The 13246-nt window shown below is 38.9% G+C and overlaps 1 protein-coding gene across 15 annotated transcripts in view; it reads right to left on the minus strand.

The window, feature by feature from the left end:
* foxp1b (forkhead box P1b) overlaps positions 1-13246 on the minus strand; it is a 505775-nt gene that overhangs the window by 73446 nt on the left and 419083 nt on the right. For all 15 annotated transcript variants that reach the window (XM_078543713.1, XM_078543710.1, XM_078543714.1 and 12 more), the window contains one exon: positions 2334-2438. In XM_078543713.1, coding sequence (XP_078399839.1) covers positions 2334-2438 — 105 coding nt within the window. The remainder of the gene's footprint in view (positions 1-2333; positions 2439-13246) is intronic.

Raw genomic sequence — 13246 nt, forward strand, 5'->3', positions numbered from 1 at the left:
TCTGTTTCTATGGGACTATTTCAGTTGCACGTTAGCACCCAGCAAAGTTTGTTTTTTTTTGTAATTTCCTCTCAAAACCATGAAAATGTGCATCACGCAGCTGATAATTATATTTCTATTTGAACCCCTCTATTAACTATGTAAATGCCAAGTTCCTTGTTGAGCTCTGGGCCTGTCTCCTATTTTTCTTGCCCATTTTTTGTTCCATCTTTCTGATCCCTCTTTATCTCAGTTATTAGTACTATCTGCTGTACCCAATTAGTTTGTAGCATCAGCTGAGTCTCTTTCAAACCTTTCATTCTCAAGATCTCCTTGATTTTGAACCTAAGAGGAATTTTAAAATAAATAAGCCAAAATATATTATATGATCAATTTACCCCAAACTGACACACCCCACTTATGTATGTCATTCCATTTCACCATAAAAAAATGTTTTTTTTTTAAGTCATAACCAGTTAAAGAATGAAAGTGAACTAGTGTGAAAGTTATTGCCCAGTTTTTTTTTTTGCAGTTTTCCATTTTCCTGATAAAACCTAAAAGATGCAACATTAATTTTGGCCTCGACTTTTTAAACAATATTTAACTTATGTGAACAGTACTTTAAAAAAATCATGAGGGAGCCTATTGGTCTTCAATTTAAAAATAAGTTACCGTTGTTTTAATTCTAGTATCACTAGAGGGCAGTGTGGCATATGGGTCACTCTGACCCTTTTAGACCATTGCACCAAAGGTTTTAACACTATCTAACAACAGTTAAGTTTAGTTTTGAACAGAGCAAAATCTCAGCTAATATCAATGCACCTGATGACGGTAGGACCTCATGAATATGACTTAAAATAACTTATTTTGGGGAGGCAAAGCATCATGCTGAGTACACCAAGGGAAACATTGGAAAAATTACTTATCTAATAGTTCCCTTAAAATATTCTCAAGAATGGATAACAAGTTCACAATTTATTTCACATTTGCATACATAGCTGTTTAACATACTCTTCTTAAAATTAAAAACACCAATGCTACAAACTCATGCGGAAGTGTTTTGAATCTACACAGGAGAATTCTGAAGGCCTTGTACTCATGGAACACATTAAATAGAAGTCTCTTTGTAATTAAAGTTTTTCTTTAAATGCTTGCTGAGTTTGAATAGTCTAGACAAACAACTGAACTACGCCACAGTGAGCTAATAAAAACAAGTTCAAAAAATCACTCATAATAAGTCTTTCTTTCATTTTCCATTAAGTTTAAATCTTAGCTGGGTCTATTTTATGTGAAATTTTATTAAAAGAAGCTGATGTAAAAATACAACAGTCAGGTGTCAGTAATTTGTTTTTAAGTGTAACATTCCATTCTCAAAAGCTATTTGTATACTTCAGTATTAAAAACAGATGAGATTGTATCACTGTCTGAAAAATTACCTAATCTCTTAGCCATTTCAGTACTGAAACTTTTGCAGAATCCAAAACGTGACAGTGATCTGATTACTCAACTAGAATGATTTTTGTGAATATCAAGTAACAATTATTAAATAAATCACATAGAATTTCTTAGCTCAAGAGTGGTCTCATCATTTGACTACGATAAGCGTTTTTTATGGCTACCAAGCACTCATTATACACTAATGCAATTCACAAATGGTTAAAAACTATAATTTTGAGTTGACTTATTACCTAGACACTTTCTCACTGTGATAGCATTTAAAAAACTGATTTAACATAAAAATTAATATTACAGCTTTAGTAATTGATCTGTTGAACCTTACATTTGAATTTCTCTGACAAAATGGTTTTCAAACAATGTTGATTGTCATATAGGATAAGAGTACCTACTGGCACTGTTTTGACTAACACTAACTGGAACAATAGTTGGGCAATTATGTTTGGCAGTTAATTAATAACCAGGAGTTTATGAGCCAGCATTGCAACTCGCTTAAAAACAAATAAGGAAGTAAATATTCATACTGCTTACAGTGTCTGCTTTTTCTCCTAATGCAACATCCATTACTAACAGTTATAGAATTGTACATGTGTTCATTTTCTTTTCAACTGGTTTAAGTGTATTTCAGCCTAGATACATAAATTAACTGTCATGGCATAAGTATGCCCTAATTGGCACCCCAACCCCACATTTTATCCTCCACTTATCACAAACATGGGACTATCAGTTTGAATCAGACCATCAGTCCCATGACTGCTATTCTGCAGTTTTACAAGCAAGTTTACTGCAATTCTGTATATCGTAGATGGTATTTTATTTGGGTCAACTGCAATACTCTGCTGGATTCCTCAGTTAATCAAAATTCAATCAATCAATGAATAAAAAAGAGCTGGACTTACTTCAGAAATTGTCCAAAGTCTTCACAGACTGCCTCACAACCAGGCCATTTACACACGCCATGACCATATAAAGGATGATTGCACCCGTGCTCCTCATGGGATAAGCTGAAGAACAGAAAACAGAATATGTATATTTTAGCTACAGCTAAGACTATATATACAGTAGAATCCTTTTACAAGGCTGAAATGCACAAGAGTCATACAAAAGTGACATTATAGGGAAAAATTTTATAATAGCGGATTGTGCTATAAAAATTGTTGTATCCAAAATTATACCATAGCTGAGTTTTAATGGGTTATGCATTTATATGGTTTCTCAGTTAGTCAGAGATCTGCAATAAATGCAACACGTGGTATATCAAAGAGCTTCATAAAAGTGGTCCACGCATTATGCTTGTTGAACTACAGCATTGTAATGTCAGTGTTTTTTCAGAAGCTTATAAATTATGAGCATATGATCTACTCTCAGCAGTTGAAATTACTGTTACATCAATAAAGTAGATGCGCTTTGAAAAGTTCAGAAATGGGAAAAAAAGGTTGATTATTAAAATTTGCCACCTAACTGCAACAAAGGCCATGTCATTCCAATGCACGCATGACATGGTCCTTCCTAAACAGGAAACAAACACTCAGTGTTGGACAAGTACTTAATTGCAGCCTTTCTATACCCAGATCACTGGATTTCAAGCTTCTCTGCAGCCTTTCACTTGTTGTTAATATCGAACTTCAGTCGTTTCTTAGAATAGTCTACAGTAATATTTATCAGAAGGACAATAAAGGCAGGAAGCAAATATTCACTTCTGAAAACTAACTTTTGCAAAGCTAATAATACAACATATCATTTAGGATTATTTCAAATACAGCAAAGATAAAAGATAAAAGACAATGGCTGGCATATTCTAAATGCTAGGTTACTAATTTCTCCAGAAAGAAAGCCCTATGTTTACAGTGAACAAGCAATGGCTTGGTAACATGACTGGTTCAGGTTTTGGCAAATATTAGCAATCTAGTCAGCCTACCACAATTGTGGTGAATTTTGTCTGTCTCTGATGGTTATAGGTTGGTTTGTTCCTATATGAAAACTATGAGAGAAGTCCTGTAAACCTTCAGCCACTTCACAGTGGATGTGAATTTATTATGGCTCATCTTATGGATCAGTAAAAGAATAAATACACAAATCTCTAAGCTATCTTCATATGGAGAATCTTGATAGGGAGGCGAGACACTCAGAAAACTGTGGACAGGTTAAAATAAAGAGCATGGTTCTAAAAATAAATTTCTAGTTATAATTTAATATTAAGCACATTTACCCATATTGCTCATTTTCTTGTTATAACCAACCCGAAAGAATGATTTTACTTCACTTGTCTGAGTCACAAGACACAACTGATCCAGGTCATGTGGTTAACAGTCAGATGTTATCTCTGTTCAACTGAGCAATAAACCACATCCCCCTTTATGTATTTCAATGCCATCAGGACTTTCATTAGTAAAATATATTTCAAAAGTCTATTTGAAATACCCTGCACAGAAGCTCTGGCACAACTGACAAATCACATTGGTGAAGAAACTAAGAACTTTGCTTTAAGTTCAAACATGAAATTCAGCTGACCTTTCTGTAAAAGCCAGACTAATATTTGCATCTGGAATGACAACACCACTGTCTACTCATAATACAGACATTACAATTAATCCTAACTGGACTGCTAATAACTATTGTCCAGCTTTTATGAAGTTTTATCACGCTAAGTACCTCTCCTGCTGAAGTCAATGAGTTGCTCTCAAGTTTCAGCCAATGATATGATGTGATCAGCTGCCAAGAATGCAAAAGGACACCAGGAAGATTGACTTTCTGACGATTAAATTCTTCTAGAAACAAAACCTGGCCAATCCTGACACCTTCCCAGAATGGCAAGATTGAGAATAAGAACTCAATGCAGAGGAAACCATTTATTAAAAGCTATGACTTACCATATTGTGACATGGTACATTGGAGTTCCAATACACTGTACCAGCATAACGATATGCTTCAATACTAGTACTACCTCTCAGTGTAACAGCTGACAATTTCAGATTGATGCATACAGGCTTTATATTCCTGCACTGTACTTAATGGCCCTCCATGAGATATGATGAGTAAATTGTATTTACAAAGAGAGATCTGACTTCATCCTAATTATCAATGTTTTAATCTGAACCACCGCTTATAAAGTGTTACAGTTTCCAAAGCAATTTATAAACATTTTGAGTTGATGTACAAAAGGTACGCTTTGAGCCTAAAAAGAATTGATCAGAGTACTTTGAAAATGATGAAAAGCTAGGAACAGGAGGCCTGAAGAGATTTAGAAATTCATATATAGATCATTAAAATGTCATGGACAGAAACAGAAAATAATCATTTCAAGGTTAATGGAATCCTAGCCTTTATATCTAGAGTTCTAGAATAAAAGGAGGGATAGACGTCATGTTTTAACTGTACAAAGCCCTGGTTAGACCACACCTGGAGTGTTGTGAGACGTTCTAGGCATCACATCTTAGGAAGGATATATTAGCCTGGATTTTCTTCCTCAATAGCAATGAATGCTGAGAAGTTTGCTGCTATTGAGGGACTCAATAAGCACTACAACTTCGAGGAAGCTCACTTATGCTGAAACCAGGAAGTTCGGGTGTGTCTGAATGGGCTCCAGTGCAGCCCAGCTGGTGGTCCCCAGTTCCTATTCTTAAAGTAGCAGGGGCCATTAGTGTGAGAATTTTGCTTATTTGCCCACAACCTGCACAGACTTTTACATGCAAAAAGTTAAGGGTTTAAGCACAGGTGCAAGTCAGCAAACAGATAGGGTAGATGAGGGCTTCATTGCTGTAAACTGATTATAATAAGCAACATCCACCAGCCTTCCAGGCTCCTTTCCCCACTCACTTCCCCCACCCACCCATCTCCAAAATCTCAGTGCTGCTTCTGACATCAGTGGAACGGAGGAGCCGTGGGAGCGGTGCAGCGGGGGAGCGGTGCAGCGGGGGAGCCGTGGGAGCGGTGCAGCGGGGGAGCCGTGGGAGCGGTGGAAGCGGAGGAGCCGTGGAAGCAGTGCAGCGGGGGAGCTGTGGGAGAGGTGGAGCCGTGGGAGCGGTGCAGCGGGGGAGCTGTGGAAGCGTTGCAGCGGGGGAGCTGTGGGACCGGTGGAAGCGGTGTAGCCATGGGAGCGGTGGAAGCGGTGCAGCGGGGGAGCTGTGGGAACGAGGGGAGGGGGGAAGTGGGAACCAGGGAGGAGGGGCAGTGGGAACCATGGAAGGGGGGCAATGGGAGCCCTGGGAACTATTCAGTAATGATCCTGATGATATACAGCTATGTAGTGTCAGGAAGCTGAGGACACTTGTGCTTACCAGTTCACTAATAGCTAAAGCAACTTTATCTTCATTGTGCTACTGCTGATAAAAGTATTTAAAATTTTAAAAGCGACCTGAAGTATTTTTTAAAGTTTTAAAAATACTTTAAAGCTATTTTAGAACTATTTAAAATAATTAAAAGCACTGCAAAGCACCAACCTGAACAGTGACTGACCTCAAGGGGCGTGACTACTTCTCGTGACAGCAATGGGGCATGACTTCGTCGAGGAAGTGCCTCACCGCTAGGCCTCGGACATGGACTCGCTGTTGCAGCCCAGTTGTAGCCAGGAGAACAAGTTTCCACTGCAGCTTATGCACAAGTAAGTTCAGTTTCTTTTGGCCAGTGGAGAATACCCCAGCTTCGCTGCTCAGAGGAAGTTCCAGGCTATTGGACTTGGAGGGAGTGCTGCACGCAACTGCCAGAATGATACCTGGACTCCATGGTCAGGATTGTCTCTGACCATCAGGCTCAAATGGGGCTCGGAAGCCTGCACTGTGGGGGGGACATAGTCACCCAGCTGCGATTTGCCCTGAATCTCAATTAATGGCCAGAGGACAGGCTCCATCCAATTAAGGACGGTCAGGCTCTTGAAGCTGGAGGCTTGAGAGGAGGCTCTCCAGCACTGAAGCAGCAGCAGACTCTCTTTTCAGATATGTGAAAGAGAACACATGTCCATTTTGAGGTGCCCTCCCTCCAAATCAAAGAAATAAAATGGGGAGCCAGGCCAAAATCCCGCCAGTGGTGGCAGCCAAAGCCAGCTAGGTAGGCAGGGCCTATGTCCCAGCCTGGAGCACTGGCCCTTTGGTCTGCCACTGGGAAACTGCCTCTAGGCAGCTAGGCTGTTTCCTGACACCTCTGGGTCATTGGAGGCCCTGTAAATTCCAGCCTCTGACAATGGGCCTTTAAACTTGCACCCCCCACTGCCCCACCACCCAGGAAAATGGCCCGGGGCAGGATGGTGCTGGAAAATCAGCATGCCAGCCAGTTGCGTGAAATTTCCCTGCACCTTTGTGCCTGCCCTCATTGGGGTCTAAAAATTCAACTTCCAGTTATGAGGAAAGTTCACACGTAGGAGGGATTCTTTGGAATTTACAAGCCTAATAGGTGACTTGATCACAGTTTTCCATATATTATGGGGAATTGATAGGGTAGATAGAAAGAGACTATTTCCGCTAGTTTGAAAGTCTAGGACTAAGGGGCATAACTTAAAAGTTAGAGCCAAATTGTTCTGGAGTGAAATTAGGAGACACGTTTATACGCAAAAGGTGACAGAAGTTTGGAACCTTCTTCCACTAATAGTACTTGAGATTAGATAAATGGTTAATTTCAAATCTGAGATCGATATTTTGTTAACCAAAGGTATTAAAGGATATGGGGCAAAGGCGAATATATGTAATTTGATGATAAATCAGTCATGATCTCATTGAATGGTGGAACAGGCTCAAGAGGCTAAATGGCTTACTCCTGTTCCTATGCTCCTAATTGTGTAGTTTGTTCATCTGACACTAAGACCACTGGACTGTAAACTGACAAATAAAACCACAGAATGTTCAACTGTACATCAATCTTGATGGAATCCTTTGTAGAAAATTTTGATTTGAGATTGGGGCAAAATTATTTCATATTTCTGCATGATGTCAGCCTAAATACCATTTCTAAAGGAGAAAGGAACCCCATTATTCACAACATTGACCAATTCAAGCAAAAAAATTATAGCCACTGTTAAACCTCTATTTGAACTAATGTCTGCTTGAGCCTAGTGAGTTTCAGCAGTGCTCATTAAATTAAACACCTCTAAAATCCAATCAGATTTTATTTTGAAAATAGTAAAATGTGATAGCGTGGTACATACGCGTTTGTTTGGTGATTTGTGGTATCTCTAGTTAATTTTTTAAGGTTATAGATGGTGCACTAATTGAGTTTGAAGTATTTAAGTGTTAAAGGGCAACACATAAACACCCTGATATGGTGTAAAAGCTAAGCAATATAGCTCTATCAAGACTCTGCCCTTGACTCTGAGCTAGTTAAGTGTTTGGGAAGGCATACAGGCCTGCATTTCATTATATTTGAGCAAACTGCTTAGTCTGCTCATTTACCCACATCCTTCTTGTAAAATTATGGCAACTTTCAGTTGGCCAAGTTAGACATGATTATCATGCAAACTCCAAAACACAAAATGAGAATGACTGGAATGTTTGCAGGTGGTTTACATTTAAGTCGGTAGTTAGAAATGCCATTTTGTACATTTAATTGGGAAAGTATATAACTTTGGGTTTACGTTATCACTTATTTTAACAGAATTTCTCCGAGTGCCACTCATAAACTCAGAACTCTGCATTGGCACAGGCCTATGGACTTCAATCCATGCTGTTGAAGGACATAAATAATATAGCAATTTTGTGTTACTGCCATATTAGTGCTTGCCTCAAAATGTGTCACAGGTCAAAGATGGACACTGCATTGCTCCAGCCTAACATTGTATAAATACCAAAATCATATCCACAGCCAAAGGGATGAATTTGTCATCATTATGGGCAGGATTTTATGGCCCTGTCACAGCGGGGGTGGGGCCGTAAAATCCGGCAAGCTGTTCAAAAGTCCATGGACTTCGGCAGGACTGGAAAATCCCGCCAGTGGGAGGGGCTGTAAAATTCAGTCCTATGAAGGAGTTTCCATTACAAGTTTGGCTCCTAAATGTATTTGGTCTAAGAGCAAACCTGGAGGCTACGGTTTTATTCCATTTCTTAACTTACCGAAGGGAAAGCAATTAATTTTTTCCCTAAGTTTGGCACGTTTTGATCTGCAGTGTTCCTCAATGATCAGCTGATAAGAATAGTCTTTCTTGGGGCAGTAATGCTGCTGCAAAGTATTCCATTTAATGCTTCACCCAGGAACGGCAGAGAATTGAAGACTCAGACTTGCACCTCTAACTAAAAATACAGTTCTCCCCTATAAAGTTACATGCTAAATAACTATTATTCATCTACTTTGAAGGTTAGAGTTCAACTTTTTAGCAAGCTACATGGGATTACACAGGATCTGTGGCACCGAAACAAGCTAACCAGTCTGTGTCGGCATTTATGCTCCTCTCGAACCTCCTCCCATCTTTCCTTAACCAAATCTACCATCAAATCCCTCTTTTCCCTCCTCCCTCACTGCTTGCTAGCTTACCCTTAAATGCATCTATATTATTCGTTTCTACGACTCCCTGCAGTAGTGAATTTCAAATTTTCACCACTCTACTGAATTTCTTGGTGACTATCTTATGTCGTTAGCCTCTAGTTATGCTCTTCCCCACAAATGGAAATAGTCTCTCTGTATGCACTCTATCGAAATCCTTCATAATCTTAAGGGCCTCTTCAAGGCGCCTCTCAGCCTTCCTTTTTCAAGAGAGAAAAGAGACCCAATCTGCCAATCCTTTCCTGATAATGTATACCCATGTATTTGTGGTATCATCCTCGTAAATCCTCTCCACACTCTCTCCAGTGTCTCTATATCCTTAGCATTATATAGTGACAAGAACTGTACACAGACTCTTAAGTGTGATCTAACCAAGGTTCAATACAGGTTTAGCATAACTTCTCTACATTTCAATTCGACCCCTCTAGAAGTAAAGCCTAGTTTGTTTTTTTAAGGATCTTGCTAACCTGTTGTGCAACTTTTAGTGATTGGCTCTGAGATCCCTGTGTTTCTCTATCCCACCTAGACTTGCGCCTTCCAAGTAATAAGTGATCACCATATTCTTCCCACCATAATGTGCTACTTGACATTTAACTGTGCTGCAGTTCATTTGTCAATTATTTTCCCATTCTGCCAGTTTATCAATGTCCTCCTGTAATGTGTTGCAGTCCCCCTCAGTATTGACTATCCCCTCCAATTTGGTGTCATCTGCAAGTTTAGAAGTTGTGTTTTTGATTCCAAAGTTCAAATAGTTAACATAAATTGGAAACAGCAGTGTTCCCAGCACTGATCCTTGTGGGACACCACTTCCCACCCTCTGCTACACTGAATAACTACCCTTTACTTCAACTCTCTGCTTTCTGTCTTAAAGCCAGTTAGCGATCCATTCTGCCACTTGACCCCTGACTCCATTTTCACTAATCTTATTCCTTTGTCTGTTTTAGGACACTTTATCAATGGTCTTTAGAGAATTCAGATAAATTACATCTGTTACATTACCAATGTCTACTCTCTGTGTTGTCTCCTTGAAAAATTCAATAAAGGTTGATCAAGCAAGATTTTCACTATGAACTCCATGCTGTCTATTCATTATTGTATTTTTCTTTTCTAGCTGTTCTTCTACGCTCCCCTTTAGTAGGGATTTCATTATTTTTCCTACCATCGGTTTTAAGCTGACTGGCCTATATTTCCCTTATGACAATTTGTTACCCTTCTTAAATACAGGCATTACATTAGCTATCCACCAGTCCTCTGGCACTACACTTTTTCTAACAAATTATTAAACATGCATAGTAATGCCTCTGCTATCTCTTTCTTAGCTTCTTTTAAAATGTGTGGATGCAATCCATCCAGTCTAGGGGCTTTATCCCCTTTGGAGTTTGATAAGTTTATTCACTATATTCCTTTTTTATTGTAAATGCACTTATCTCATTACTCATCTCATCATTCAATATTATGTCTACCTGTTCTATCTCTCTGGTAAATATCAGAAGCAAAATAATTATTTAATATTTCTCCCATCTCTCTAATGTTACCTGTCATATTATCCTGTCTATCCCCTAATGGTTCTACTCCATTCGAGTCTTCCCTTTCTTAATTGCTGTGTATGTAAATTATTTTACTATTTTCTTTTACGTCCCTTGGTTTCTCTTTGCCTTCTTCATTGTATTTTTTTTGCTTCTCTCCTAATCTTTTCATCTTCTTTCTTATCCTGTGCTCCTCTGCTGTCTATGAACTTAATGTATCCCTCTCTCCTAACCCTTAATTGTTCCCTTATGTTTTTATTCATCCATGGAGTCTCAGTATTGTTTAGTTTGTTTTTTCCTTTTAGTGGAACATACTTTTTTTGGATCTGTTGAACACCATTTTAAATGTTGTTCTACATCATTGTTTGCCAATATTGTTGCCCATTTTATTTTCCCAGGTTCTATTCTTAGCCCCTTAAAATCAGCTTTTTTCCAACCCATTAACCTGCCATACTCACGAGCTTCTCTATTATCATCTTAAAGCATACTATATTGCCTAGATGTTCCCTTACTTTTACTTCTCTTATCTGCCCTAGTTCATGCCCCATTACTAGGCCAAAAGTAAATCTTCCCTTGTTAAGTTGTTTACATATTGGATTCAACAGGAGTCCTACACACATTGCAGGAACTCCATTTCCTTATCCCCTTTACCTACATTTTCTAATTAACACCGGGGTAGTTGAAATCCCCCATGTGATTTTTAAATTTTTTTTACACATTTCTCTAATTTGTCTGCTTAGTTCTTCCTCCACCTTCCTTTCACTATTATGTGGTCTGTCAACTACACCTATTAGTCCAATTGATACAGAGGCTTCTAATGTATAAACTTAACACAAAAGGAAAACATTTCCTCTGAAACAGGTGTAGCAAGATCAAGAATTTGTTCCTTATAAGCCAACTTACAATTTCATAACAGTTAAATTGACAATTTAATAACAGTTGATGCACAAACAAAAAAATCTTGCACCCAAACATGAATTGATTCAAAGAAGAAATACATTTCTCCACATATTTCTGTCTTATGGCATACAGGCATTAATTAAAGGCTCCTAATGAATTTAAAAGAACAACAAAGGAAGCACCAGAGATTGAGGCATCTCCCCACTGCCAATCTTTGTCAATCCTACTCCATTCAATAATTTTATCAAACAAATCACTTCATCCCAAAATCTTAAGTACTATTTATGATTCTGAAATTCCAAAGGCATTTTCCTGGACTCCCACCATAACTTCAGTGGAACTCCTACAGAAACAACATAAATGGCTGTTTTGAACTCTTCTTCATGGTTCTGGCAGTTTGTCAGTGGAAGAAAAAGAAAAACAAAGCAAAGACTTTCATTTACACAACACCTTTTATGCCTTCAGAACATCATCTGTTTTAGGTGATGATTGGAGGGATATATGTTGGCCAAGGCAATGGAAGAACTCCTCTGCTCTGCTTTGAATAGTGCCATGGAATCATTTGCCTCCACATGAGAGGTCAGACAGGGCCTTGGTTTAATGTCTCATTTGGAGGAAGACATCTCAAACAGTGCACCAGTCCTTCAATATTGCCTACTTCAATTAGCTTCAAGACTGTGGTTTCAACTCCCAACCTTCTGATTCAGAGATGAGAGTGCAACCACTGAGCTAAGATTGACATCTAAATGGGAAAGAGAGCTCCCATGAAATTCAGGCCCTTTTTTAAAATCAAAAGCTTAATAGCACACAGTAAAAAGCCTACATCTTGATGACCTTGCATCTGAACTACATTTTCAAAATGAAAGTTGGCATAAAGGGCTAATTTTCTGAGTATGTGTTGGGAGTGTGAAACCTTGCAGACCAGTACAGCATATCAGAAAACTACTCTGCATGACTGGACAGAGGAAACAAGACTCTGTCCCTTAAGTCATAGTTACATCAAAAACAATAACAACAGCATGTGTTCATGTAGTTTCTTTAAAGTAATAAAACATTTCAAAGCGCTTCACAGGAGCAATATGAAACAAAATTTGACAATGTGTCACTTAAGGAGATATTCGGACAGACGATCAAAAGCTTGGCCAAAAAAATAGGTTTTAAAGGAGCATCTTAAAGAACAAAAGAGAGACGGAGAGGTTTACTGAGGCAATTCTAGGGCTTAGGGCCTTGGCAGCTGAAAACACAACCTCTGATCAAGGAGCAATTCAAATTGGGGATCTCAGGAAAAGAGCCCAGAATTAGTGCAGATATCTGGAAGGATGTGGGGCTGGAGGAGATTAGAGAGATAAAAACCATGAACAGGTTTGAAAACAAGGATTAGAATCGAGGTATTGCTCAAATGGGGACCAATGTAGGTCAGTGAACACAGGGTTGATAGGTGAATGTGACCCGGCGTGAATTAGGACCCAGTCAGCAGAGTTTTGGATGACCTCAATTTTGTGGAGAGTAAAATGTGGGAGTGCATTGGAATAGTCAGGTCCAGAGGTAACCCAAGCACTAATTAAGCTAAGGCAGAGATAGGTTGTTATGGGGCTGGAAATAGGTGGTCCTACTGATACTGTGAATATGGTTGGAAGCTCATCACGGGGTAAAATAAGACATCAAGGCTTCAAACAATCTGGTTGTCTCAGGCAGGTGACAGAGAGGAGGAAGAAGTCAGTGGGTATGGGAAAATTTGTGGCAGTTACTGGAAGACAATTATTTATCAAATAAATCAGGAATAAAAAGCATCAGTAATGGTAGCCACAAAACTACCAGGTTGCTATAAAAAATCTGGTTCATTAATGTCATTCCTTGTTCTGGCTCATTCATAACTCAGACCCTAGTAATGTGGTAGACTCTTAAATGTCATCTACAATGGCCTA

The sequence above is a fragment of the Cetorhinus maximus genome, chromosome 6, assembly GCF_964194155.1.
Source record: "Cetorhinus maximus chromosome 6, sCetMax3.hap1.1, whole genome shotgun sequence".
NCBI lineage: Eukaryota > Metazoa > Chordata > Chondrichthyes > Lamniformes > Cetorhinidae > Cetorhinus > Cetorhinus maximus.